This window comes from Serinus canaria, chromosome 8 (genome assembly GCF_022539315.1).
Source record: "Serinus canaria isolate serCan28SL12 chromosome 8, serCan2020, whole genome shotgun sequence".
In the NCBI taxonomy this organism is placed as follows: Eukaryota; Metazoa; Chordata; class Aves; order Passeriformes; family Fringillidae; genus Serinus; species Serinus canaria.
Genome location: NC_066322.1, coordinates 5600354 through 5627092, shown reverse-complemented (window position 1 = coordinate 5627092; position 26739 = coordinate 5600354). Strand labels below are relative to the sequence as shown.

The 26739-nt window shown below is 40.7% G+C and overlaps 2 protein-coding genes across 2 annotated transcripts; one reads left to right on the top strand and one right to left on the bottom strand.

Moving 5' to 3' along the window:
• Window positions 1–1196: 1196 nt before the first annotated feature.
• On the bottom strand, window positions 1197–3022 carry LOC103815026 (cytochrome c oxidase assembly factor 7). The gene is made up of 3 exons (XM_030226829.2): window positions 2822–3022; window positions 2605–2745; window positions 1197–1787 (listed from the first exon to the last, which is right to left on the bottom strand). Exons 1-3 carry the CDS (start codon window positions 2925–2927, stop codon window positions 1339–1341), a joined length of 696 nt encoding a protein of 231 aa, XP_030082689.1. The 5' UTR covers window positions 2928–3022; the 3' UTR covers window positions 1197–1338.
• Window positions 3023–3101: 79 nt separating this feature from the next.
• On the top strand, window positions 3102–25908 carry LOC103815027 (protein zyg-11 homolog B). The gene is made up of 14 exons (XM_009088735.4): window positions 3102–5947; window positions 11576–11741; window positions 14142–14896; window positions 16924–17064; window positions 18264–18440; window positions 18604–18668; window positions 19246–19345; window positions 19434–19484; window positions 20008–20169; window positions 20276–20323; window positions 20953–21150; window positions 21245–21297; window positions 21554–21651; window positions 23892–25908. The coding sequence occupies exons 1-14, from the start codon at window positions 5945–5947 to the stop codon at window positions 24080–24082; spliced, it is 2208 nt and encodes a 735-aa protein (XP_009086983.1). The 5' UTR covers window positions 3102–5944; the 3' UTR covers window positions 24083–25908.
• Window positions 25909–26739: the final 831 nt, after the last annotated feature.

Here is a 26739-nt window from a genome sequence, read left to right as displayed (position 1 = left end):
CAGAGGTAGCATTTACTTACCTTTCCCAAGTGAAACAAATGTCCAGAATAGTACCTAGCAAAAAATCAGGCAAAGAGCATTCCTCTAAGAGCTTCACCTTTTTGAACAGCCAAAAAATAATGACTGTAAACAGAAAATTACTCTGATTTTGCCACCTCTACTTGTTTTTTTCCAGGCTGCACCAGAGCCACACCAGTGTGCAGTTTTCACACACTGCCATCTGTTGTTACAGGGTGCCTGTGTCACTGCTGTGCTGTGCAGCTCGGGTTTCTGTTCCAGCAGCAAACATCCTTCCCAAGAACTCTCTTAAATTGGAAGAACTGCTTTAATTTATGCACGCAGCAAGATTCCAGCAACTCTGCTTTCACTTGTGGCCACAGCCAAAGTAATGTTGCTTTTAATCCCACTTCACTTTAGTCTAGAGCCAGAGGATTCAGATTCTGAGCATTAAATTTACAGCAAAACATACATACCACAAACGTCACATATATTTACACACACACCAAAATTACAAAGGATCCTGTCAGTGCATGAATATATTTACAGACACTGCCCTGCTTATTTAAACAGCTGTTTCAGAATCTGTATGTTTAGCTACAGTTTGCACATATATAGGTTATGGATTTGAGTCCAGGAACTGATGAGTTAGCACCTTGTTCCTCAAATGTGAACTAGAGAAAATAGAACATAATGTTCCAGAAGCTAGCAGGAAGGTAAAATGATTTGTGTGTGATCAAATAAGGGGCAATCGTGTTGGGAGAGCAGCCTGAAGCACCCAGGCACATATGACAGGCAGATACACTCTCACAAACTAGTTGGCAACTGGAGGAATTAAGGGAGCTAGGAACTGGCCTAGACCTACGGAATTACAGATGAATATCCATGACTTAGAGCAGCTCACATAAGGGTGAAGCTATCAAAGTTCTGAAAATGCTTGTGAGAGATGGAACAGTTCAGACTGCCCAAGCTGGGATTACCTGCAGTTATGATTTTTGTGTGTTAGAACTGGTCAGAGCACAAACCTGGATATTGAAGTGTTGAACACAAAAGAAATCTTTTGTGCTTGAAACCATGCGGGAAAACGCCCAAAAGACCACAAGTTTTTGGCTTCCTTAAAAAGAAGGGAATGGTCTAAGCAAAACAATCTCAAGAACTTGTGTGTTCAAAAACATAGAAATGCACAGCAGAGATTGTAATTTGTTGTATCCATATAAATATAATTTTATTTGCACATCCAAATACAGGACATTTATTTAAATGAAAACTGTACTCTCACCATTTAAATAACAAGTTCACTTGCCATTTAAAAACCAGTCTTAATATCTACAACTGTGAGTTTTACTCCCCAAATGTTAGAGAACTTGCAGCTTCTTTCTGTTCTTTATGCAACTGTTTTGCCCTGTTTTTCAGATCCTCTGCCTTGGCATCATTCTTCTCAACACCATCTCCCAGTTTGTACATGCGGCTGGCGTTGGCACAAGCCCACACGTGCCCCAGCTCACAGCCTTTCAGCGAGTACTTCAAGGCACTGCTCATGTCCTTGGGGACCCCAGGTGTTCCCTGCAGGTACATCACACTCAGGTTGAAGCAGCTGGGAGCAAAATTGCTATCACAGGCTTTTGTGTAATAGTCTCTAGCAGCAACAGGGTCAGGCTGATCACTGTTGGCTTTCCCGTCCTGCGCCAGCAGCCCAGCGCTGTGACATGCGTTTGCTGACTTCTTCCCACCTTTCTCACAGGACTTCACGAAAGACTTGTAGGCAGCTTTCAAATCTGGGTTGAGTCCACCTGTCAGTCAAGACATTACTGTGAGGACATGTTAAAACTGCTGGGAGCTTTCTGCTTTGCAGGATGCTTCCCAGTGGAAATATGGCATCCGTCACTTTAGATACTACAGTCAACATTTAGGACTTCAGAGACACTACTGTTGTCTCAGTGACAAACATTCTGTTAATGTCTTTGACTTAGAAAACTGTCCTCCCCTCACTAGTAAGCACAACAGCACCGGTATCCAAAAAATAAACCAGACCCACAAAACACTCTTTCCATTACTGCATCCATGGATTTAATATCTTACACTAGGCAAATATTGCCAGTATATACCAAGATTGTTACTAGCTTAGAACAGTAATAATATTGTTCCTTATTGTTCCTTCCTACCTTCATTTGGAAGGTCTATGACTAATTTAAGTGCTTTCCATTACTGTGCCAGCAAATGCATTTTGAACAGACTTGGGGACTACTGAGGTATGCATATTACTAGTCTGTGAGTTTCCTTCTTTCTTACTTTCTTTCTTCTGTCTGGCAAGAAGAAATATTGTGAACTGAATATGGAGCAACACTGAGCACTGGCTGTACATACCTGTTAAATAGTTGTAATTATAAAAAAATAATACATAGTTAACATAAAGCTGATTTTTCAGAAGGAAGCAATTTTAGGTTTTCCATCCTCCCCCAGCTTTTATGAGGTGACCATAAAAGGGGCGGGACAGTTAGTTTCTCCTTCAAGGTCAGGAGAACAGGCAGATGTGAGGGTGGCCAGGAATCGGAACAGGTTGCCCGGTGGAGTCACCTGCGGCCCGAGCGCCAGAACCCCCCTGCCCACCTTTGCCGAGAGCCTGGTAGGCCCCCAGTTTGTAGCAGCTCTCGCTGTGCCCGTGCACCTCGCAGTTGTCGCGCAGCACCCGCGCAGCCGCCACGAAGTCCTTCCTGACGGCGTCCAGGTAATCGGCGAAGCGCTGGCAGCCTGCAAGGCGCGGGACACGGGCTGAGCCTCCCGCCGGCCCCGCGGCGGCGGGCGGGGGGCGGCGGTAGGGCCTTACCGTCCGGGTCCTTCTCCTTGAAGCACTGGTAGCTGTACTCCACGTGCAGGTTCTCCAGGTACGCCCGCACCTCCTCCTCGTCCGCGAAGTTGATGAAGCCGGCCATGGCCGCGCGGGGTCACGGCGCGATGGCGGTAGCGCCTCCCGCGAGCGCCGAGCGCTCGATTCGGCACCGCCCCGGGGCCGTCCCTTCCCCGCCCCCCGGGGCCGCACTTTCCCCGCCCGCTCCGCCCGCCCCTTCTCCGCTCCAGTCTCCTGCCCCTCCCGTGGCCGCCCCTCCAGCCGCTTCTCCCGCCCCTTTGCCGGCTGGTCCTCAGGTCACACCCCCCGTCTGTTCCCCAGCCTCCCTTCGCACCCCTTCCCTTACAGCTCCTCTCATTGCCCTTGCTCTTGTGCGCTCCCGGGGTCATCGGGAACTCTGACGGTTCAGCAGTTTTAAGCGATAACACACTGTTAGAACTTTAATTTCAGAGTTTTGCGCCACCGGATGCGTATTCCCGGGGTCTGATTCTGCACAACCCACAGACTGAGACATGACAGTACATTAATTGTGCTCTGCATGGCCTAGGAGCACGGCTGCTTTCCCTATTCCTCAATCTCCCTCCTGCACACTTTTGTCTAGATTAACAGCTCGATAATTTCCAAAACCGTTTTAGAACAGAGGTGCTGCTGTGAGAGACTGCTCCCAGCCACCACTCCTTTCTGCGGTACCACAAAAGCTCTCACAGGTGCTTTTTGAAGTACTGGAACCTGCACTGAGCAGGCAGTGCTGGGGCACTGGGAACACCCAGAAACGGGTAAGCACCGAACACACAAAGAACCCTGGCTCTCCTGGATCTGAGAATCCACCTGCCATGGGCAGGGATACCTTCCACTATCCCAGGTTGCTCAAAGCCCCATCCAGCCTGGTCTTGAACACTTCCAGGGATGGGCACCCACAACATTATGGATTAATTTAACCCAAATGTAATAATAGAATACTTAGAGAAAACATGGCACACTATCCAATTCCAGCAGTACTAAACACAAGTTGAATTTTTTGTGAGTAAAATAGCACATTAGAAATCTGTGTGGTGAATTGCTTACAATAATCTGAGTTTGAGTTAAAATAAATTTCCAATAATATTTTCAGTATTTTCAAATGCTTTGTCCTTGATTATTTAAGTAGAATAACACCAACTTGTCAAATTTTTGGGATAAATAAAACTCAGTTAAATCCTATGCAGTCTCCCATAGGAAGAAACTTTATCCTTTATTAAGAGCTAGAGCTAATTTTGACCAACCATCACCAGCTGGACTGGCAGCAAACCCTGCTAGGTGCATAGTTGAAACACCAGTATTTCCTTAAAACTTTTTAGACAGTTAAAAATTTGGTGTGGCATTAAAACACATTTTCCATATGCAGCTAAATTCTTGTTTTCAATACGTATTGACCAAAACCTAATGGCATGTGTGTGAGACTGCACATTGCTTGGTCAGTGCTGGCTGCAATCTGAGAATGTTAGTGTGAGTCTCCATTCTGGATGGGGCCTTTAGAAGATGAACTGCTTTTGTACCAGCAACACTGTTTCTCTGGAAATACAGCTTTGAAAACATTTCAGTTTGCACAGGCTCAGTAGAAATTCCTTGAGTTTATTAGTTTAAATCCTTGAAGAGTCTGCTCTTGCTGGGATTTTGTCTTTGCAGCTTCTGATGCCGATGCTGAGCCTGTGCCAACTCAACCATATGGCTGCTCCATACCAGGAGTGGACTCCTGAGTACAGCAAGGCAGGCTAAGAACAGGCACTGGGAGCAGGGGGTCAGGCTGTCACTGAAAGTTTTCACTGCCTGAGCCCAGTTCCTATCATAAATTCGGAAAACAGGACATCTGGTGATAGGTCAGAGTGAATCAGTGAATTTTAATAGCCACTGAAGGAACAGTCTGGAAGCTTGCAAAGACATTACGAAGTGGAAGAAACACGTAATGGACTAAGAATAAGAGTATGAGCTGCTTCCTTATCTAAGCTAATATCTGCGTCCATAATTATATAAGTTGTTTCTTCTAAGCAGATTAGGTTTTTAAGTGGTTAAATTCAGAACATGGAGATTCTTAATTCTGTGCTTGTCAGATCCTGAGCATGTAATTTATTCTCTCTACATGAGCAGACTAATCTAAAGAATTGGAACTATAATGGACCTTTGTTATGCAGTCCTTAAGCTGGTGAAACTGTGTTTCATAGTATTATAGAATCTTTTGCCATCTTGTAAAGAAAGAAACATAAATAATTTCAGCAAATGTTCCTTAATATTTATTTATGTGTCTTGCTGGTTTACAAACAACAGTTACCCAAAGCTTCTGCATGTAGAATCATCAATTCTTTTACATAAATTCTGTATTCTAATTTTTTTTATTTGGATAAGGTATTTGTATCACTCTCTACTTTGTATCCTGAAATAAGAAATAACTGTATTCTCTTGACCAACAGTGCATTGTATGTATTGGTTGGGAGAGTGTTTTCTTCACGACTACTGTTATCTGAAACCTGAAATTACTTTGTACGGAATGGTTTATGCTTACAGCAAAGCTCCCCTCCAAAGCAGGCGGCAGAACCTATTGTACTGGTGCACGTTATTATTCGTATTACCAGAATAAACCAGTTTGTGCAGGAAACTTAAAGTGCAGAGGCTTGAGAGCACGAAGCGTGAAGCTGACGCCAGTTCATGGCTGTGAAAGGTCCCCAGGGCCACAGAGCTGCTGCTCACCTGCCCCAGCCGGCCGCGCACCGGCACCTCAGAGTTCTCGGGTCCCGGCTCCACCACCGGAGCAACCATGCCGAAGAAAAGGTCCCACACACTCGTAGCGAGAGAGGCCGATGCGCTTTGCTGAGCAATGGCCCCTTCTCCCCACACTTCGAGCCGTAAACGCGAGTGTTGAGGCTCCGCTCCCCGAGCACGGAACGAACCTGTGCTGGCGCAGCCCCTTTAAGGGAGGCGGGATCCCGGCCGGCTGAGGCAACATTTACTTCCAGGTCGGGGGGGTAAACACGGGGGAAGGGAGGGAGGGAAAGAAAAAAAGCGAAAAGAGAAGGAGCTCAGCGACGGGACCGGCTGGCTGGGCGCTCGCCGGCGGCACCCAGCGCCGCGATGGTGAGGGGGTGGCTGTGGCGGGCAGGGACGGTGGGAAGGAGGGAGGCAGGAAGGGAAGGGGAGCTGTTCGCCTGCAGCCCCGGGTGCCGGACCCGGCGCAGGTAGCGGAGGTGACCCCGGGGAAGGGGCCGCCATGGCGGCGGCGCAAACCCGGCTGAGGGGCTCAGGCGGAGCCCCCTCCTCCCGCCGGTACCGCGGCCGCCGGGGCAGCCCCGCCGTTCGTTGTGTAACCGCGGCGCTGCCGCCTGTTATGTAAAAGGGCGCCCAGGACCCGGCGGACGGCAGGGAGGGAGGCTCGATCCCGGCTCGGTGTGCCCCGGTGTCCCCAGGGCGCCGAGAGGGCAATGACGGCCGGCCCAGACCCGCCGCCCTGACCGGCCCCTCACGGCTCCGTGCGGCGCCGAGCACCCGCGGCCGCCGGGGCGGAGCGGGGCAGAGCCCCTTGGCCGGCAGTCGTGAGGGCACAGCCCGGCTCACACTGCCCAGCCGGCTGTGCCTCCTCCGGCTCCTGCCTCCACCCGCCCCACAACAGCACCTTCCCACTGGGAATTGCTGTGTCCGGGGTCTGTCTGGAGGAAGCCGTGCCAAGGCACGGTGCGTGGGCCTCGCTGAGCTCTTCCAGCGCCGAGCTGCCAAAGGAGCAGCCTTTCCCTGCTCCTGACAGGCCGGAGCAGAACATATGGGATCTGTTTGGATTGCTCCTCTGCTCCAGGCATGAGTGTGCATATTTGCTTTTCAAAGACTTAGCAGGAGCTTCCTGGACAATCTAGTCTCATCCCTTGTCATTAAAAGCTTCATTTCAGTCAATCCCCTAATGAAGTTGTGTGTCATTGTTGTTGAAGTAGGTACATTTTGTGCCTGCTTTTCTAATCACTGAACTAGGGTAGAATTTCATTGCTCAACTATGTACTGATGTCTAAATTTATGGCAAAACTTCCAGTTCATGGCATTTCTACATACCTTTGTTGCTGTGCTTGCAGTGTGCTTCTCTTTAATGGCATTTTTTTTCTGTCTATAGTTTATATATATTGTGCTGTGTTTATTTATAGGTAGCATTTGTATGTCTCACCTTTTGATCTTTTAGGCTAAGAAAAGCTGGGTTTATGTCCTATTCCCAATGTGCTTTTCATCCCCAGAGTATTCTAGTAGCTGTCACCTTTAAACTGAAATGGTGCAGGTAGCTTTTAACATAAATAGCCCTGTGAGATCTCCTGAGTGTCTTGAAAGTTACTTGATCCTTCTTTTTTTGGTGCTTTTCCTGGCACCTTCTTTGGCTACTTCACCCTGTTCTTTTGTGGTTCAGCACACCACTCTGGTTCCACTCTCTGTCACTTCTAATTGATGAACTCATCTCTGAAATTCTTGATATTAATCTTGAAATATGTGGCCTTACTATATAGTTCTAATGTGGCACTATTTAATTTTAGGCCTCTTGTGATCGCTGCTGACTTTGTATCAGTAGCAGCTTTAATCTCTGTATTCCCACTTCTTGTGCCAGAATAGTTAACGTTAAATTGGAGTTTTGAGCATAATCCTTCCTTGAGTCTGGCTAATAAATCACCTACTTCTGTTTAATTCCATTTAACTTAAGTGGGATAATCATAAAGCTTTCTTAGTAGCATAAATCATGAAACTGTTTTTCACTGCCTTTCCTCTCTTAGCACTCAGAGGAATTTTGGTGGCTGTTGCTTGAGTTGCTATTTCTTAATTGTTTTCAGAATGTTCATTTTAAGAAAGTAAGTAAAGTTTTGGGGCTGTGGAGAGGTGGAAAACAGCTGGAAAACATGGTACAAACAACACCAAAACTGAGGCTTTAAATTACCTCTTCTTTTCCTGTTAATGTTTTGAGAGAAATGACCACCACAAATTGAAAAGTCCTTAATCCTGTACCCAACTCATATTTTGAGACTTCAGAGAGGGAAAAGCAGGTGGGGCCTGGCTTACAGAAACTTTGCATGTTTGGGGTTTGTCATACTGAGTCTGCAGTTGGGTGTAGAACTTGGGGAGCACATCACAGACATGGCTCTGTTAGAGATGAAATTGGTATTTGTCTTCCAGTGTTACATACTGATTTATTGAGGGGGAACAAGAACCAGCCAAAACAAAACGTTACTGATGGAAAAAAAAATTTGATTTTTAATGAGTGTGAGAGACAGAGCCTGTAGGAGCTGAATCTGTCAGGCTGGAGTTGGTAGGATCATAACCTCTGTGATGAGAAAGGCCCACACAGCAGTGGAATTTTTTTTTTTCTTTGCAAAGCTAGATTGTATTGACTGACAGAAAACAGCGGTTACACCTGTTTGTTATTTTTCTTTGGGTATTGTTATATAAGCAGGTACTTCCCTGGTGATGCTTCCCCAAATGAACAGGATTTTATTTTGATACTCACACACAGCCATTATAAACTGGGTTTATAATGTTTGCCTCAAGATTCTTTAACTTATTCCCAGTGCTTTAATGTGTCCCCTTAAGTTCTTTTTGCTTTTTAACTGCACTTCTAAATATAGAGTAGCATTTGTTGAGTATATTCTAATAGTATTTAAAGCTGATTAATGGAATTCTCAAAAGAAAATGTGGATGATGATATTCTTTGGGAGAACCTTTCCAACGGGTGGGAGCTCGAAGCTGAGCTGGTAACATCAAGTTGAAGCTGGTTTTGCATTTCAGTTCACCTCTGTATTGGATTACTGTTAGAGGGCAGTGGCCAGGCAGTTTACCCCATCCCCCTGCACACTATTGGTTTGCCTTGATTATATTGAGCACTTTAAAACTTAAAAAAAAAAAAATTAATGCAAATAAGCCTTTAAAAGCCCATCTAAATGCAATTATTCTACTTTTTATTCTATTCCATAAGCTAGCCAGGTTTTAGATGTGTCACATTACTCTCATAATGTATGTTTTAGTTAATGAAGGCACCCCAGCTTGCGTCATGTAATTCATAATTCTGTGGTTTGGGGAATTAATTTTTATATTTGTTTCCTGACTACTCAATTAATTTGATATAATGAAAGAAACTGTGAGGTTAATTGAAGAATCAGATAATTAAGATGACTGTGAAAAAGTAAAATAGCATAATGGAAGTTCTACTTAAAAAATTCTGGGTGATGTTTATTAAATAATAACAAAAAATTTCAAGTGCTCTGCTATGGTTGACATACATTTATAGTGTCTCATTAGACAGAAAGTGATCAGAAAACAAATGGCAGGTTTGTCTTCAGCCTGACATTCAAAAGCAGAGCTAGAGAAATGAACCACTTAAATTCTGACCTTGTAAGAGCTTAAATACAACTTTAAGTGGGCAATATTGTCTTGAAGTATAGAGGAGTGAGAAAATGAATGCCTCCAGCTCACATGAAAGGCTTCCAGACTGCATTTAAGTTGTTCTATTTCAGCAGCAGGCAGTCTGGGAAATTGTTTTTAGGATGCTTGTCAGAGGACTTTATTAGATACAGATAAAAACATTTTGCCTGTCTGCCCAGGTTACCTCAGGAGCCTTTGTCAGGGGTGTTTCCTCGGCCTTTTGGCAGCAAGTTGAAGAAATATTACAAATGTCTCCTATAATGGGAATGAGTGGAGTTAATAAAAACAGAACTGTGTTGTTTGTAAGTGTAATTGATCCCTGCTTGTGCTTTTTGTTCCTTGATTGTATGGAGATACCTTGCATGAACTTCCAGAGGGATTATGTAAAAATTAAACTTGCATTTCCAAAGGACAGATTGGACACTCAGAGGTGTTGAAAAAATAGTTTTCTGAGTCATATGCCAGTGGCCTATCTACAGGGCTAAAAATTCTCATTGGAGTTTGTTCACTGATACATCAAAGTGTTTCAGCTTTTCTGGCAGACAGGAAGGAACAGTTCCAGGAGGAATGAAGAGAGACAGTATTCTGGTTTTGTCATCTTTGAGCATCAAATTAGAAACACAAGATTTAATGGAGATGTGGATGTCTTTGCTTCAGTGGGAATGATTTTCATACACCTTTGAGTAAAGATTCTGATTTTTGTTTGATTCATCATCTATTTTAGAAGTCCTGGGTATATATATTGATTTCAAGTTTAAAAAGAAATTTTCCCATCTCATATAGATAATGTACTATTTGAAAATAGTCAGGCATCATTGCACACTACAAAGAAACAAAAAGAAACAAAAGACATTCACAATTCCAAAGTCTGTCCTTTGTTTCATTCGAATTTTAAGATTGGAGGCAGCCAAAATTGCTGTTTCCTGGTATGGTAGCAAGTTGCATCACAAAGTAACTCCTGTTTTTGTAACAATACAATGTAATAATAAAGCTTAAAAAATAATGGAACTTAAGCACTTAGCAAAACTGAGTTAAAGGAATAAAATATGCATGTCAAAAGCTGCAGAAAGACCTTGCATTTGAATAACTTGGAGATTTTGCCTCCCAAGATTGTGCTTATGTCTTCAGGAGCTATTAAACTGCAGTCTCTAATTGTTAATACATGATTCATTAAAGATCGACTCCATTCTATCTTTGCCCTAATGTGGTACCTCCCAGTCCTCAAATATGTGCACCTTATTTTAGAAGACTTATCTCTGTAACCTTATTTATATTTCTCCTCTATAACCTTTTCCATATTTCAGTACTCCTGCGATCAGCGTATTAGGCAAGCGAAGCAACAGAAGTTAAATGAGCTGAGAAAGAAAGGTGAAATTATCCAGAATTTTCTGTATAAAAGGGAAACTACTATTTTTCCTACAGATGAGATCTGACAACAGTTGATGCTGTTATTTTCAATATTGTCTGGGGGAGTATGTACCAGTCACTCTGCCTTCTTTTGTGTGGTGCTGGGGATGATTCACAGTGCTGAGAGTCATTCTTTATGTTGATTAATCTGTGTGGCTGAAAACAGTGGGTTATTATTAGGCATGGAATAAAAAAACCCTTTGAGATTTTCATGTATCAGTGTACAACCTCGAACTATGAGGCAAAAGATCAAGTTTATATTCTGCCTTATCCTTTGTATCCAGACTTCTGCTATAGATGATTTCCAGGTGCAGAGTGCCTGGAAAGAGGAAAAGGATCACTCTAATAGATGCTAATTTATTGCTGCACAAGATTTGGAATTAAGCCAGTTCTTTTGGGGTTTCATTTTTTGATGTGAAGCTCTAGCTGTCCTTTTCAGTATCAAAAATTGCTCCTATATGTGCAATTTATCTGCAATATCTGCATTTCTTATGTAGGTTGGTAGTAGACTTCTAATACGCATTGACTTAAATGAAAGATTAAAAGAAATATTTTAAATCCAGAAGTATAATTTGATTTTTAAGTCTTCTTTCAGTCTGTTTTGATTGATTAATTCCTGTTAGACTTCATAAATTAAATTTATTTTTCAGCAATTGCTTTTCTTCCTCTGGGAACACAAGTAGGGTTCAAAGCACAGCAGATGTGACTGGATGTGGTTCTGGGGATGACAGGGGAAGGAGGCTGCCCTTGGTTTGGCCAGTTGTTCATTGTGTGACCTGACTTTGTGTGGCTCTGAGGGAGACATCTCCTCTTGTAATATTTGCCAGACTAACAAAAAATACATTATAGAGTAATGGAAGGTTCATAGAAAGAATGACTTGACTAAATCCCCTTTGTTTCATTGTGTTTTGTACATGGCAGGAGGAAGCTTCTCCATATTCTTTACTTGATATCTGTTTGAATTTCCTGACTGCCAACCTAGAGAAGTTCTGCACAGAAAGGCAAGATGGAACATTTTGCTTGCAGGAGCCAGGAATGTTCCCTCAAGAGGTGGCTGATCGACTGCTGCAGACGATGGCATTTCATGGTAAAAACAATCATTTGTGGGTCAGTGGTGAACTTATTTCACTGGAATGTGACATTGCAGTTCTGCTATATTTTCTAGTAGAATCTGCTGCTGCAGCTGTTAAAACTGTGTTCTGTAATCCCTTAATAGAGAATTTTTGTTATTTTTGCTTTACACAGCTTCAGCTGAGCTTTGCATTGCCACATAGATCTAAATAGAAAGTTCTTAGTCTTGGTTTATGATTTTACTGTCCATTTATTGAACATTCTTCAATCTTCTTTCAGTCATTTCAGAAAAAAACCAAAAAAGATTCTCCTACTTCTAGCAACAATACCTCTTGAAGAGCATTTAATTGATTTTTTTTTTTTACTGCATGCCCCTGTGATTAAGTTAGAAAAAAACTTTGTGATTCATTAAAACAGTTTCTCATCTCTCTTAACACTTTTATTGACATGGAATTATTTGTTTCAAAGCACTCAGTTTTAGAGTGGTGTAAACAGCTTATGGTATTCTTACATCTTGTGTTCTGGCTTACTGGTTCTCTGTCAGCATTTCTCTGAGGATAGGGCTGCTATCTCAGTTGCTTGCTTTAAGCATGATAAAATTTGTATAATAAAATTTCTTATCATGCAAAAATCAAGGTATAAATTGTGCTAGAGTAGAGATAAGAGACCTGTTCCTTGAGATGCTGGAGAATTTTCTTGTGTCATGTCTCATTTTTTAACAAAAATTACTGTAAACAGACCAAACACCCTATCCTATAGATGCAGATTTTATTTGGGTCTTACTGGGCAAGTAATGGTTTTCTCTAGCTGTTCTGGTCAGAAGTAACAGAAAGAATGGTCCTAAAATAGACAAACTCATAAAAAAAAGAGTAATCTTTAATACGCTACTTTCTGATAAGGAATTATTTAGAGTAGTCCCAAGAAATCAGATTCAAGGAAACTGAATTACCAGAAACTTCCTACCAGTGCTGGAAGTGGTGAAGACATTTCCAGACACCAAAATACCACAAACACAGAGAATGCAGGATGGAAAAAAGTGTGTGGCAGGTAAACACAGTGTGGCTAAGGTAGGCCAGGGAGAGAGCTTTGGTCCTTAAATGAAGAGATTAGCAAAAATTAAGTATTTTAGTGATACTTTAACCAAACTGTAATTATATTTATTGCTTTTACTTTTTTTGCTCCGTACCTGTTGTTCCATCCCATATTTTTGCTTTCCCTACAAAAGAGGAAAGTAGTCCCCTGACTACTTGGTCAGAAGTGCCTGAAGCATTTGCTTCTTAGAAAGGTCTCTTCTTAGAAAGTCTCCTCTTATAAAGAAAATCTTTATATTTGCCTTTGTCACAGAGGCAATTACTAGCCCATGACTTAAATCCAAACTGTAGTGGAAATGATGTTACTATTCAAATATATTGCATTTTTAATTCATTTTCTTTTTTAAGTATGTGTGAAGGTAGGAGATTAAAAACTAGGAGTATTGACATTTATAACCCTGTAGGAGCAAAACTAGGACGTGTTCTTCCTACTCCTTTTGTATGGATGCTTGTGCAACTGTACCCTTCGCATGGCTTTTTGTAATCCTTCTGTTGATAAGACACCAAGATTTCATATTTGTATATTCAATGCATTTTTGATAATTCAGGGAACTCCATGTGTTGTTTCAGTTAGGATGTTGCCAGTGTCTTGCAAGAAAAAGCTACTTATGCATTCTTTCTACTGAGTAAAAAGATACTAAACAAGATTGTTGCTTTTTCTTTTTTCATTGCTGTCTGTTTTCTCCTTCCCACCCTTTCCTTGCCCTCTTCTTTCTATTCTTTGAATCACTTCTTAGGTTTCTTTCTCACATTCAGCTTGTTTCTGAGCAACACTCCTACCTTCTTCATATAGAGCTTAATTAGCTTAATTTAGTATCGATTCTTCTTAAGAATTCAGTGAAATGCTAGATTATGTAGTTAAAGCAAGATGAGAATAAGTCACTGATAGGTGGTGCAATCTTGAGGTTAATGGAACTGTGGCCAGAGGAGAATTGCACTCAGAAATTTTGAAATTCCGCTTTTAGCACACTTCTAACCAGTTCAGTGAGAAAAATACAGTAAATGAGGGCAGCAGTCTAATTGTTTATGAATCATACCCATATTTTATTTATTTTGTGTTCCGTTTTCTAAACCAAACAGGTAACATGCATTTACTGCTTCTTATTTATCTGTCCTATTCTTAAACCTGGAATTTTCCAAACATGACCTCATAATCTTCAAAGCAGGATCGCAAGCGTGAGGTTTTGGAATCAGTGGTGTAATGATCCAAGGAAAACTACTTTGTAATTAATTTTCTCTGCCAACATTTTGTACCCTTTGGGTCTTTAATGTCAAAGTGGTGGTGTGTAACACTGGAGCCAAGCACTGATGCTGTTTTCCCACAGGGCTTCTGAACGATGGGACCGTGGGCATCTTCCGAGGCAACCAGATGCGCCTGAAGCGAGCCTGTATCCGCAAAGCCAAAATCTCAGCCGTGGCTTTCCGCAAAGCTTTCTGCCATCACAAGCTGGTGGAGCTGGATGCCACGGGGGTCAATGCAGATATAACAATCACAGACATTATCAGTGGACTGGGCAGCAATAAGTGGATCCAGCAGAATCTGCAGTGCCTGGTGCTGAACTCACTGACTCTTTCTCTGGAAGACCCTTATGAGAGGTGTTTCAGTCAGCTCTCCGGGCTCCGTGCGTTGAGCATCACCAACGTGCTGTTCTACAACGAGGACTTGGCAGATGTTGCTTCACTTCCCAGGTTGGAAAGCCTGGATATATCCAACACCTCTGTCACTGACATAACAGCACTCCTCACCTGCAAAGACCGACTCAAGTCTTTGACCATGCACCACCTGAAATGCTTGAAAATGACCACGACCCAGATTCTGGATGTTATAAGAGAACTGAAGTACCTGAATCACCTTGATATTTCGGATGACAAACAGTTCACGTCGGACATAGCTCTTCGTTTACTGGAACAGAAAGATATCTTGCCTAACCTTGTGTCTTTGGACATTTCTGGAAGAAAACATGTCACAGATAAAGCTGTACAAGCATTCGTTCTGCAGCGGCCCACGATGCAGTTTGTAGGACTGCTAGCTACTGATGCCGGCTACTCAGAGTTCTTAACAGGAGAAGGAAACCTGAAGGTTAAGTGGGGGAATTAATTTCAGTGAAAAAATATAATGTGCGGGGAAAATAGGGCTAATAGTTTGTGAATATATGTGTGTGTAGGTTCATTTTTTTTTAAAGAGTTAATTATAATTAGGCTTTAGGTGAAATTCCTACTTAATTTTGACACAAACTGCTAAACTTACATAATACTGTATATATACATATACTTGTAAGAGGCATCTGTTTTCTGTGCCTTTTCAGTGAACCTTAGGTCTTGATTTTGCATGTCTAAGAAGGCTGAACTTTGTCTTGTTTGAAGTCACTTAGTGGGATAATATTCCCTGGATTCCAGACAGTATCTGGCATAAGTCAGCAATGTGTAAGGGGTGGAGGTAGAATTTGCATAAGCTTTGAGTAGTTCGTGATTAACACAGCAGATACAATAAAGCTGAATCACTCAGCTGCTGTTATGTTCCATCACTGCTGCTATTTCCTCTTACAATATTTCTACCCATCTTGAAAGGTCTTCTGGTGATGAATACATCACCTAAGAAGCAATAACTTAGGATGAAAGACTTCCTCTTCTTGAACAAATCCTCAATTACTTAGCCCCTTAGGATGAGATTATGTTTTCTGAAGCGCATTTATTTATCTTTTAGAGCCAGGCAACAAGACTTCATTCTCTGTTCTGTAAAATCTGAAGGCAGTTATTGGAGAATGAGCAGGTCAGAATTAATTAAAAAAAAGTTGTTTTAGACATGTCAGTGCTATATCATCTTTGACACTGAGTTTTCTTTTCTGCTGTGTCTTGAGGATGGTGGAAGCTGCAGAAAGAAAGAGGAAGAGAGCCTAATGTGTCCATAGTTTAATCTGTCTCCTGTGCAAGTCTATTTTTCCATTTCAGTTTTAAAATTCAGAATGCTCTTGTTGTAGGCAAGTGGAGTAAAACAGCTTCTCAATTTTGTATTTTTCCCCCCTGAAACATTTGACAGTTGTTAAGGGCCAGGTCTCTTGAGTATTTAGTTGTCACAGCTGATAGCAAAGTGTCTCAATATTGAATTGCATAGAGAAAGCAAGTTCCCCTTTAGTGTGATGATATCCAGCATCAGGAGGTTATACCTCATGTTTGGTATAAAATAATACAATGTAATCCTTGCTGTTCAGAATACTTGCTTCATAGAACTGTCTGTGCCATGAAAAGGCAGGAAGGAAGAAGGTTCTAGTAATGTGAAAGTCACAATGGACTTGTGGCACTGTGCTTAGCAAAATACAGTTTGCATTCCTTTTTTTTTTTAAAGGCATAATTGTCAAGAAGAGACTGTAGGCTATGATTTGTTTTTTTTTTTTTTTTTTTTTTTTTGGTGACCTAAATTCATTAGTAACTACTGAAATATTCAACTGCTTAGTCTAGATACTGCTAAAGAGTAAACAAGACACAGAACTCATGGAAACAGCAGAGGTAAAATATTACTATCTTTACAGCAGCCATGTGAAACTTGATTAGGAACACTAGGCAGATATTATAGTTGAGAACATGAAACCAAGTGGAAATTTTTCATGTAGGGTATAATTGGCTGTACAACATGTCAGTAAACAGGGCTGCCCTGTTCTAATCAGTGGAGAATAAAAAACAAAATCCAAGATGCTCTCAGTTCTCTCAAGGCTATAATATATTCCTGATATCAGAAGTTTCAAAAAAATATGCCTGTATACAATACAGGATGCACAGAATGTGACACTTTATATATGAGCATTTTGCTTATTTTGTGTGTGCCATGTTAGGTAGAACAGGTTCTGCATGCTGCCCTAAGAATTTTAAAAACCAGTGATTGCAGCAATGATTCATTAAATAGTAGGACTTAGGAACAAACCAGTTACACAATTTACAGTTATAAACAGAAAATATCATTAGATGGAAACTAGAGCAGGCTGTCAATTGTTTGCTTACTGAAGGACTTGGCCAAATCACTGCCTTTGTAACTGCAGCTTGAGTTTTTTGAGAACAAAGCTTTGCAAGTAAAATGTTGACATCTTGAACTAAAGATTATTTCTGTGTTCACAGGTGTCAGGAGAAGCAAATGAAACTCAGATTTCAGAAGCACTGAAGCGGTACAGTGAGCGGGCCTTCTTTGTGAGAGAAGCACTCTTTCATTTATTCAGCCTGACACATGTAATGGAAAAAACTAAGCCTGAAATTTTAAAGGTAAAATTGGTTCTCATGTGTTCTTCCTGAGCTCATCCCCAAAACCCTGGTATAAATTGGTTTATAAGCTTTTACCTTTTTTGTTGTGTTTTTTAAGGTTATAATTGTAATGTTAAATAAAAATAAAGAATTATTTAAACACAAGTGATGTAGAAGATGCCCTGTAGCGTTTTATGTTAGGCAAAAATTTTCTCTACTAATGGAAATTATCTAAATTTAGTAGCATGTAAATTAATTTTTCACATACCTTTGATGATATGAAATATACTTCAGATGATGAATTCTGTCATTAGATCATATCTGGTAGGGTTCTAATCAAAAGTGTGTCTACTCCTATTCACCAGACACAGCAGTGCCTTCTGCTGATGCTCGTGAAACAGTAATAATAAGGAAAGAATTCAGTGACTGCTTCTCTACTGTCACCCTCCAGTATGGTAATGGGTGAATGGATATGTTAGTGTTCTGTATGGGGCTGTAACCTGGAGCCCAGAAACTTCCTTAGAAATTCGTTCCAGGCATTGGCTTTCCATGTCTAGAATGTTAGAGATGTAGGGATCCTAAAAAGAGGCACCAATAGGACTCATGGTTTTTATTTTTCTTATCCTCTTCGATGTTGAACGAGTGGCCTTAAATTTGGCATCGATGTCAAAAGGACTTTACCAGTCAGTTATCAACAAGAAAAATATTATTATTAGGTGTTTATTTGGTGAGATCACAATCAATATACATAGCCAAAAACATCATTCAGGAAGAAGCTGCAAAAAATCTGTCCTGACCTAGCAGCTCAGAATGTGACTTCAAATGTCTCATCACCACACAGCAAGGCACTACATCGTTACCGTTGCACTGCAGAAACTGTCCTGCTTCATTCACCTCTGAAAGGGTTTGGTGATTCTATCCCAGCCTGGCTCCTTCTAGGAATTTCTTGCAATCTGTGCAGCCTCTTCTTTGAGAGGTTGCGACAAGCTGTGCAAAAGGACTTGGAGCAGTAGAAGTTGCCAGCTTTGAATTGCTGAGCAAAAGGAAACGTTATTCCTTGAGAATTCAAATCACACCAGATGGATTTCTCACTCAAGTATGCGGGAGGCAGAAGTTGGGTGCTGTGAGTCATCGTTGTGGCCTCGAGCGGGAGGCAGATTGTTCTTGGGGTCTGGGTGCAAATGTGTGAGCAGCTAACGTGGGCCACCCTTGTGCTGCAGCTGGTGGTGATCGGCATGAGGAACCACCCCCTGAACCTGCCCGTGCAGCTGGCGGCGAGCGCCTGCGTCTTCAACCTCACCAAGCAGGACCTGGCGGCCGGGATGCCCGTGCGGCTCCTGGCAGACGTCACTCACCTGCTCCTCAAGGCTATGGAGCACTTCCCAAATCATCAGCAGGTACGAGGCAAACCTCCTCTGCTTTCTCTGGTGTCCTCTGTCTTGTGGGCTTCAACAAAAGGTTTCTCCACATCCCAGGACCTCGGGGAAATATGTTCATAGCAAGAAAGTGTTCCGAAGTTTTTGTGTTTCTAATGAAGCAATTGTTTTTCATTTCTCACAGCTGCAAAAGAATTGCCTTCTTTCGCTATGCAGTGACAGAATCCTTCAGGATGTCCCATTTAACAGGCAAGTTTTAGATGTCAGTTGAAATGAGTTGGAGCATTGCAGAATATTTTTCTTCAGAAGCTTTGTTTCTGGCCCCAGTTTTGCTCAGTTTAAATCCTTCCAGTGTGCTGAATTTATCTGGCCTATATTGTTTTAGGCCTGTTGACCCAAATATATACATTGAGTGTGGGTCTGACAAAATCCTTTGCTGTACAGGGTTTTTTTAACTTCACCTGGATGGGTCTATCCTTAATTCCATGTAACAGAAGTCAGCATTTCTCTGGGGTTGCTTTTTGCAGATGTTTATCTACTCAAAAGTTTTGTCCAAATACTTCAAAGTGTGGTGGTCTGCTGTTTCAGAAGACTGTGCCAAATTTTTCTTCCTCCTTTGGAAGCACTTCCTGTGCACTCTGATATATAATTAGAAGTAAGAGACCCTAAGTCAACAGCTTAAAGCTCACAGAGGCTCGTACAATACCTCCAATTTCACTGTGTCTTTCTACTTTTTATGGTATGAACATACTTCTGTTGTCTGTGTACATCTTTCTTTTGCTAACACTTATGAAATTTATGAAAATTATGTTTTTTAAACTTCCAGGTTTGAAGCAGCCAAACTTGTTATGCAGTGGTTGTGTAATCATGAAGATCAAAACATGCAAAGGATGGCTGTAGCCATAATTTCCATTCTTGCTGCAAAGGTATGGAATTAAGCTTTGAGATGATGGGATAACATTTCTAAAGTCTAAAATTATCAGTCTAAGCTGATTTGCTTTTGTTTGTTTACAGCTTTCAACAGAGCAAACAGCTCAGCTTGGTGCAGAACTCTTCATTGTTAGGGTAAGTCAGATGCTTTCCTGCCATCCCATCCTCTCCAGCTGTTCATACTAGCAGTATTCCTGAAGATACAAAGTAAACATATAAAATTCTAAGAACATGTTAATGTGTATTCATGTGAAAATTATTTAGAAGGTAAGCCAAAGTGGAAAAACTTGACACAATTAATGCGAAGTAAGATAGCAAGACATATCATGATTTGAAATTCATTGTTAAGGATGAAAGATGCTCAAAATGAGAATATGTGAAGTAAATACTGCTGTAAAGGTTCTGAGTTCTGTGGGTGGCTTTGTGTCATCTGTACTAGCCCTACACATGTAATTACTGTGGAAACAAAGGAATTCCTTTAGCAGGTGTTAGAGCAGAGGTAAAAAGTGTAATAGCTGGTCTAATTTGTAGAGTTTGACTCTAAGCATGTATATCTTTACTCTGTGTATAAATGGCAGCTATACACTGCCCACTTAGTGTAGAAAAAAGCAGAAGAGTTAATACATATATTGATATTTTGATGATTTTTTTTCCCCAGCAACTTCTACAAATAGTTAAACAGAAAACAAATCAGAATCTTGTAGATACCACCCTCAAGTTCACATTGAGTGCGCTCTGGAACCTCACAGATGAATCTCCAACAACGTGTCGGCACTTTATTGAAAACCAAGGGCTAGAACTTTTCATGAGAGTCTTGGAGGTGAGGAAGGGGGGCTTGGTGGTGGATTAGCAGCACAGGTTTGTAATTAAAGCTGTTTCAATAGTAAGCATAAATATTTACTTGTTTTTTGTTTCCTTATCCGCAGTCTTTTCCATCTGAATCATCCATCCAACAGAAAGTTCTTGGACTTTTGGTGAGATGAAAAAGAAAAACAGTCTGAAATATATACTTTTAAAATTTTATTTTGAAAGGTTTTTTTTTTTTTTACCCTATGTTATTCTGAAAAATTAGTTTTTCATATCCTAATGTTTTTTACATTCTTTAGTCCTTGCAGTGTGTATTATTTGCAATTGACATGTTTTTGGACTGTTTTGTGTTTTTTCAAAAGTTGTATTGAAATTGATGGTGACAGTAAATAAAAAGAGCTTTTCAGAAAGGAGAGTGAGGCTTCACGAGTCCAAATACAAAAAGTAGGTTGAAAGTCAGTGGAATGCAGAATTTTTCACTGCTGAAATTTTTTGAAATTGGGCTTGAGAATGTTAAAAATAGCCTTTGATTTAATATAATCTAAATGTTAATGGCATAAAATCACTTATGAGAAAACCTCTTCATTTTGATGCAAATTCCTGCATAGACTGGAAAAATCTCCTAAAGCAAATGTGGTATTTTGGCATGTGGTGGTCACCTGGATGTACAGAGATCTCATCTGAGTGTTTGTCTGTATCTACTCACACAATATAGTTCAAGTTTGTGTTTATCTCCCTCGCACCATCTTCTTTCTGCTGATTTCTCTTTTTTTCATTATTTATTTCCCCATTCCAGAATAACATAGCTGAAGTGAAAGAACTCCATTCTGAGTTAATGTGGAAGGACTTCATAGACCACATCAGTAAATTGTTGCACAGTGTGGAGGTGGAAGTCAGCTACTTTGCAGCAGGGATTATTGCTCATTTGATATCTCGAGGAGAGCAGGCCTGGACGTTAAGTCGCAGCCAGAGGACATCTCTCCTCGAACAGCTGGTACAGACATAATGGTGAATTTTATCACAGTCTTTTCTATTTTATTTCAATGTTTGTATTTAACAGTCAATGTTCTTGGTTCTGTATTTTACAGCATACTGCCATTTTGAATTGGCCAACCCCAGAATGTGAGATGGTGGCTTACAGGTAAATATTGTCTTGTGATCAAGAGCTTGGGGAAAAAAATATACCTCATGTCTACTACATCTGATATTTGCAGGTAGCTGTCTTAAATAAGTTTTAGATGCAGCAGACTAGCCTCTTAATATTTATCAATGTCTCCTGTAGTTAACATGTGGCTAACATGTGTAGTTAACATGTAGTTAACACGTGGAACAGACATATGACCTCTGAAGTAATAGTATCTAGTAATAAAGCAAGTAACTGTTTCCTTTTTTAATAGGTCTTTCAATCCATTTTTCCCACTACTTGGCTGTTTCATGACACCTGGTGTCCAGTTATGGGCAGTGTGGGCCATGCAGCACGTCTGCAGCAAAAATCGTATGTATTGAGAAAATATTACCCTTAAAATTCTTATTTTTTGGTATGTTATTCACTAGCATGAAGTGGGAAAAATAAGAATTTCTGGAGTACTCACTCCTAATCCTCTGGAGAAACTACATTTGGGGCTTGACTAAATGGGGCAGAAAAAGAGAGCAGTGAAAGTGCCTTATGTCTCTTCTATTAACTGAAATTTTACTGTTAGATGCGTAGTGTTAATTCCAAAATGTGGACTTGTTAAGATTTAACTACATTTTTTGCTTGCACTTGTGTTTTTATTCAAATAGAATATGCAAATATTAATGCTGGGCAACAAATTCCTTACTGTGGGAACAGAAGCCATAGTTATTCCTCATCTCTAATTGCCTTTTTGCAGCAACTTGCTGTGACATAAATGTCGTTTTCCTAATCTCTCTTTCCCATCTGCAAAATGAGAAGTAGAATGATTTGAGAGCATTTGATATAATGCAGAATTGTTGGGAAAAAGAAAGAAAATCCCCAACCATACCTAAGTGTAGGAGGGGACAAACCTTCCTGGCTTTTAATGTTGGGGTTTCTTTGACAGAAATTTTTTGCCTGAATGTATCTATATAAAGCAGACTTCTTCTAAAGTATTTAAAATGTTTTCTGTGCCAGTTTTTAATCTTCTTGATGGCAGCATATCTAGGCTTGTTTATCCCTGTCCCATAAATCTCTATTTCTGCAGTGATAAGGCATCTATTCAGGACCCACCAATAGCATCGCATAATATATAACTGCACACAGAATACTGTTTTGCTGCCCTACATAGAGCTCATAAAAATGCCACTGTTCCCAGGGTACTGTCCAGAAATCTGTGAGATTTATCATTATGAAGTCAGACTGTTCTGACACAATTGTTTTACTGGTCAGATCTGGATAACAGATTTAAAATAAGGCCCTGTAATTTCTCTTTGTGCCTCAGTCCTGTTAAGTTTGTGTTGTCCTATTTGTTCTATTTATTTTCGGTATTTTTTTGCCCTCCCATCTGAGCTTTTAACATGCTACTGAGGTTTGCATGGGCCTACTCCTGATTTGAGACCAATACAGAATTCTTTTAGTTCTCATGGTAGTTGATGCCAGAAGCTTCTGGACAAAGTTGCAGAAAAACCAAATGTTTGGTAGCAAATGTAATAACCTACTGTGGGGGGGAAAGTGTTTAATTCTGAAATATGAAGATGTATTTTGGAGGAAAATCTTCAGCTTCTGGTGCTTGGTACCAAGAAAGGTTTTAGTAGTCCTGGAGAGGAAATGCTTTTTATTTTGACCCCCTCCTATAGATGCCAGTGTAAAGTAGTCTGGAAGTAATTGGTTTAAAATTTTTTTGTATTTTTTTTTTTATTCTGCTGCTGCTTGTCTATGTCACAGTCTCCTCAGTGAGGTAACCCAGCTAAAATATTTGTAGTGCCACAGTAAATGTGATCCCCAGCGAAATGCTCAACATCAGCATTAAAAGAAGTCTGGTGTTGCACCACTGAGATGAATGGTGAAATTGGGCCCATCTGAGGTAATGCCCTGTGGATTGCATTACAGTCATCCTGACCTTTCCATAACAGCTTCTGGAGCTTGCACATTACATCCACCCTACAGCTCTTTTTATAGCTGTTCCCTGCTCTTAATAATGCTGCAGCTGATGGGGGTGTGATTTCAACTTACTGAATTCCAGAATGTAAGTGGAAAAAACCCTGGAAAGACATTTGTAGCAACTTATAATTAATGAGAAGCCACCATCAATATATTTAGCAAACCATTGGAAGGAGCTAGTTTCTATTTGCTCTCCGAGCCTGGAGGCCTCCACAAAAGATGTGGTACATCTGATACCATTTTTTGGTAACTGTTCTGTACCAAGGTTTTTGGGAAAGGGGCTATTATTACCTGGATACTCACAGACACTGTAGTGCTTTTGATTCCCATTTCTTCTGGTTTGTTTATGTGCACTTTAAATGCCTGTAGAGGAGGTGGGGGAAAGAGAGAATACTGTGCATATTATAGGGCACTTTCCAGTCAGCTGAGACAGACTGGTAAGAGACCTGATTACAGCTGGAGTCCTGTCCAAATAACTCTGTTGTCACTTGTTAAAGTACTCATGCACTTCTGTGGACTAGGGAGTGTCTTAAATACTGCCTGGAGACAAAAGTGGATTTGAATCAGTGTTTACAGTATCTCCTACCTTTACCCTAGATAATTCTGGCTTTAATTCCCTTTTTATAATCCTATTACAGCCGCCAGATACTGCAGCATGTTAATTGAAGAAGGTGGCTTGCAGCATTTGTACAACATCAAGGAAAATGTCCACACTGATCCCCACGTCCAAAGGATTGCTGTTGCCATCCTGGATAGTTTAGAAAAACACATTATGCGCCATGGGAGACCACCACCGTGTAGAAAACAACAACAAACAAAACCAAACTGAAAGCTGCAGGTAGAGGAGTGTAAAGTATTGTCTCTGTAATAATCCTCTCTGATATGTGTGTAGTTGGAGTAACTTATAATATATTGGTCACCATTAAAGTGATCTGCTGGTAACTGTGGTACCCAAACCATGTGTGGTAACCTTGCTGAACGTCACCTTTAATGGCAACCTCGTGCACAACTTGTAAAGGGTCACAGCTTGAGCTGGTCATGCCTGCAGGGTTAGTGCTGGCTACCAGGAGATGGGACTTGTACAGATCCATATGCACAGCTGGAAAGAAGACTTCAAGGAGTACCTTGTTTTGTGACTTCTGAGAGAAAAGGTTGTTCCATCCTTGTTATTGCTGTTCATAACACTGTTCACCAGTTTGGTGTATGAATAAAACCGTGTGTGGTTGTGAGATCAAACAAACTTACAGACTAAAACAAAAGTCCATGCATGCAGGTGACAGAGAGACTTGTAACTAAGGTGACCAAAATGTCCATTGTCTCTTCACCCTTCTAGACACAACTGGGGTCTTGAGTTTCCTTTTCCTTTTGCCTGCAAGCCATGTTCTTTTGTTTTCCTTACTGCTGGGATGATGCATTTTTACAGTTCATTTCTCCAGAGTCCTCCCTGCTCCTGTCAAGGTGGGGACCAGCATCACATTCAGGGAAAGGGGAAACCCATTGAAGTAAAACAGTAGAAACAGAACTTAAATGAGACAGTACTAAAAGAATGTTTGAGAATTTAAATTTTATAACAAGAATGGGATTTTGTTGTTGTGTGACTACTTTTGGTTGTGTGTGATATCTTTCTTTTGTTTTTAGAATACTCATGGGGATAGGAGAAGGCTCATTAGAGCAAAATAACTGACATGACTTCATCATGGAGGGGGTTGCATGTATTCCTAGAAGGTTGGGATATTTGGTCACCTTATTTATAAGAGACTAATAATTTCTTTCATTTTCTGTAAATATTCTGTGAGTATTGTGTAGTGAATTATATTTCCAAGCCATCACAGTGAGTGCAAAGTATCACCCAATGTTCTGTGTGAGCCCTGTGTCAATTGCATTGTTTTGTGGAGTATGAAATTTTACATAAAGATTCTAATTGTAACAGCCTATTTCTTTCTTGGTTACCTTTGGGTTTTGAACTGTGTGTTGAATGAAACATATTGCACAGTGTACAGATGCCTGATACAATGCAAGTGATGGAAGCAAACTGCATGTCCATTCAAATGCAATTTAATTTCAGGTGTTGTTTTTGTTTATCTGCTTAGTCTCCATATTTCCATGGCAACTGATTTGATATTCAGAGACTCTTCTGTAAATATTGGGTAATTGAATTTAAAAAGAAGACTTATGTTTGGTAGCTTACCAGCAGAAATGGCTTCTTCATGATGACTGTATTTTACTATTTTTAGATCCTTTCCCTCCCAACTCCCATCCTTCACATAAAAACCCCACCTTTAATCTTCAATAACCTAATTAATGTGTATTTCAGCAACCTCAAAAGGTACTGATCCAGTAATTTAATCAGTGTTGCGTAATTGTTTTTTGTACTAGAATATAATTTTGGCTGGCATCATTTTAATCTGTGGATCTGGTTATATAAAGTTTTCTCAATTCCAACAGAAATTCAGCTGGCTGTAGCTTTGAATTATGAAGGTGGTTTAAAAATTAAAAACAGCCTACAGGCTTTTACCCACCACCCTTCTAAGATGTCTGCTATGGAATTTCCTTTACATGAAATGGAACACAAAACTTGTCAAAATTGGTGTCAATAGAATGAATATAAATCAATTGCTATAAGATTTTAAAATAAAGATGACAACTCTCCTTACAGTGCTGTCTTTTCCTAATAACAGGAGAATTTGCTGAAGCAACTTAACTGAAAAAAAAAAAAAAAGTACTCCTCCATGCAGCACAAAGTGCAAGGATGATGCTGGCATCAGGCCAGATGTTTGAGAGACATGTCACTTCATGAAGTTCTGCAACCAACACATACAGAGATGCTAAATACCCATTTTCTTTTGCTCCCCCACACTTCAGGCAATCAGTGAGCAGAATTCTTTCAAGCTGAAACCTCTGCATGCCTACAAGGTATAAGTGCACTATATCTGTTTGTATATGCCACTTATAGAGAGGTCTCTTCACACTCCTGTGCAACTTCAGGAGTTTCTGCCAGGGCAGAATAATTCTGGAAGCAACTTTCAAACTTTGTGTTCCACCTGTAGCATTTGCCATCTTTTGTGAAGGCCGAAAATCCTGACTCTGCTTTACCTTTGCAGATCTTTACATAGAAAATTTGTATGTGTATAATTTGGTAAAGTTCCAACACATTTTTGGCACAAGTGAAACTGTGGTTTCCTTTGATACTATTGTAGCATGAAGTTCCAATGTGGTAAGCCACATCTTATTTTGATAACCTATAAAGCATTTCCTATACAGTACTTCCTAAAACCATGTTTGCTGATTAATTAATTTTTCTTTGAAGGCCCCAGTCTAGGAAAGCAAGAAGCTGTAGAGCTAAATTGTGTGGCATGTTTTAGTGCTGGAGAACCTCAAAGCAGAAGGAGAAAATAACCAGTCAGCTAACAGAGGAAAACAGGTGCTGGAGAGAGATTATATGCCCACAGTGTCTGGCATAGACTGATGTGATGTCCTTATGTACCT

What these genes read in the sequence shown, in the direction of transcription:
- LOC103815026 (XM_030226829.2), bottom strand. Translation starts at nt 2,927, where the DNA reads ATGGCCGGCTTCATCAACTTCGCGGACGAGGAGGAGGTGCGGGCGTAC. An exon ending in CAAGGAGAAGGACCCGGACG is followed by an intron (nt 2,746 to 2,821) that starts GTAAGGCCCTAC and finishes CGCGCCTTGCAG; the next exon opens with GCTGCCAGCGCTTCGCCGAT. An exon ending in CTACCAGGCTCTCGGCAAAG is followed by an intron (nt 1,788 to 2,604) that starts GTGGGCAGGGGG and finishes CTTGACTGACAG; the next exon opens with GTGGACTCAACCCAGATTTG.
- LOC103815027 (XM_009088735.4), top strand. An exon ending in CAGAACTCTTCATTGTTAGG is followed by an intron (nt 19,485 to 20,007) that starts GTAAGTCAGATG and finishes TTTTTTCCCCAG; the next exon opens with CAACTTCTACAAATAGTTAA. An exon ending in GCACGTCTGCAGCAAAAATC is followed by an intron (nt 21,652 to 23,891) that starts GTATGTATTGAG and finishes ATCCTATTACAG; the next exon opens with CCGCCAGATACTGCAGCATG.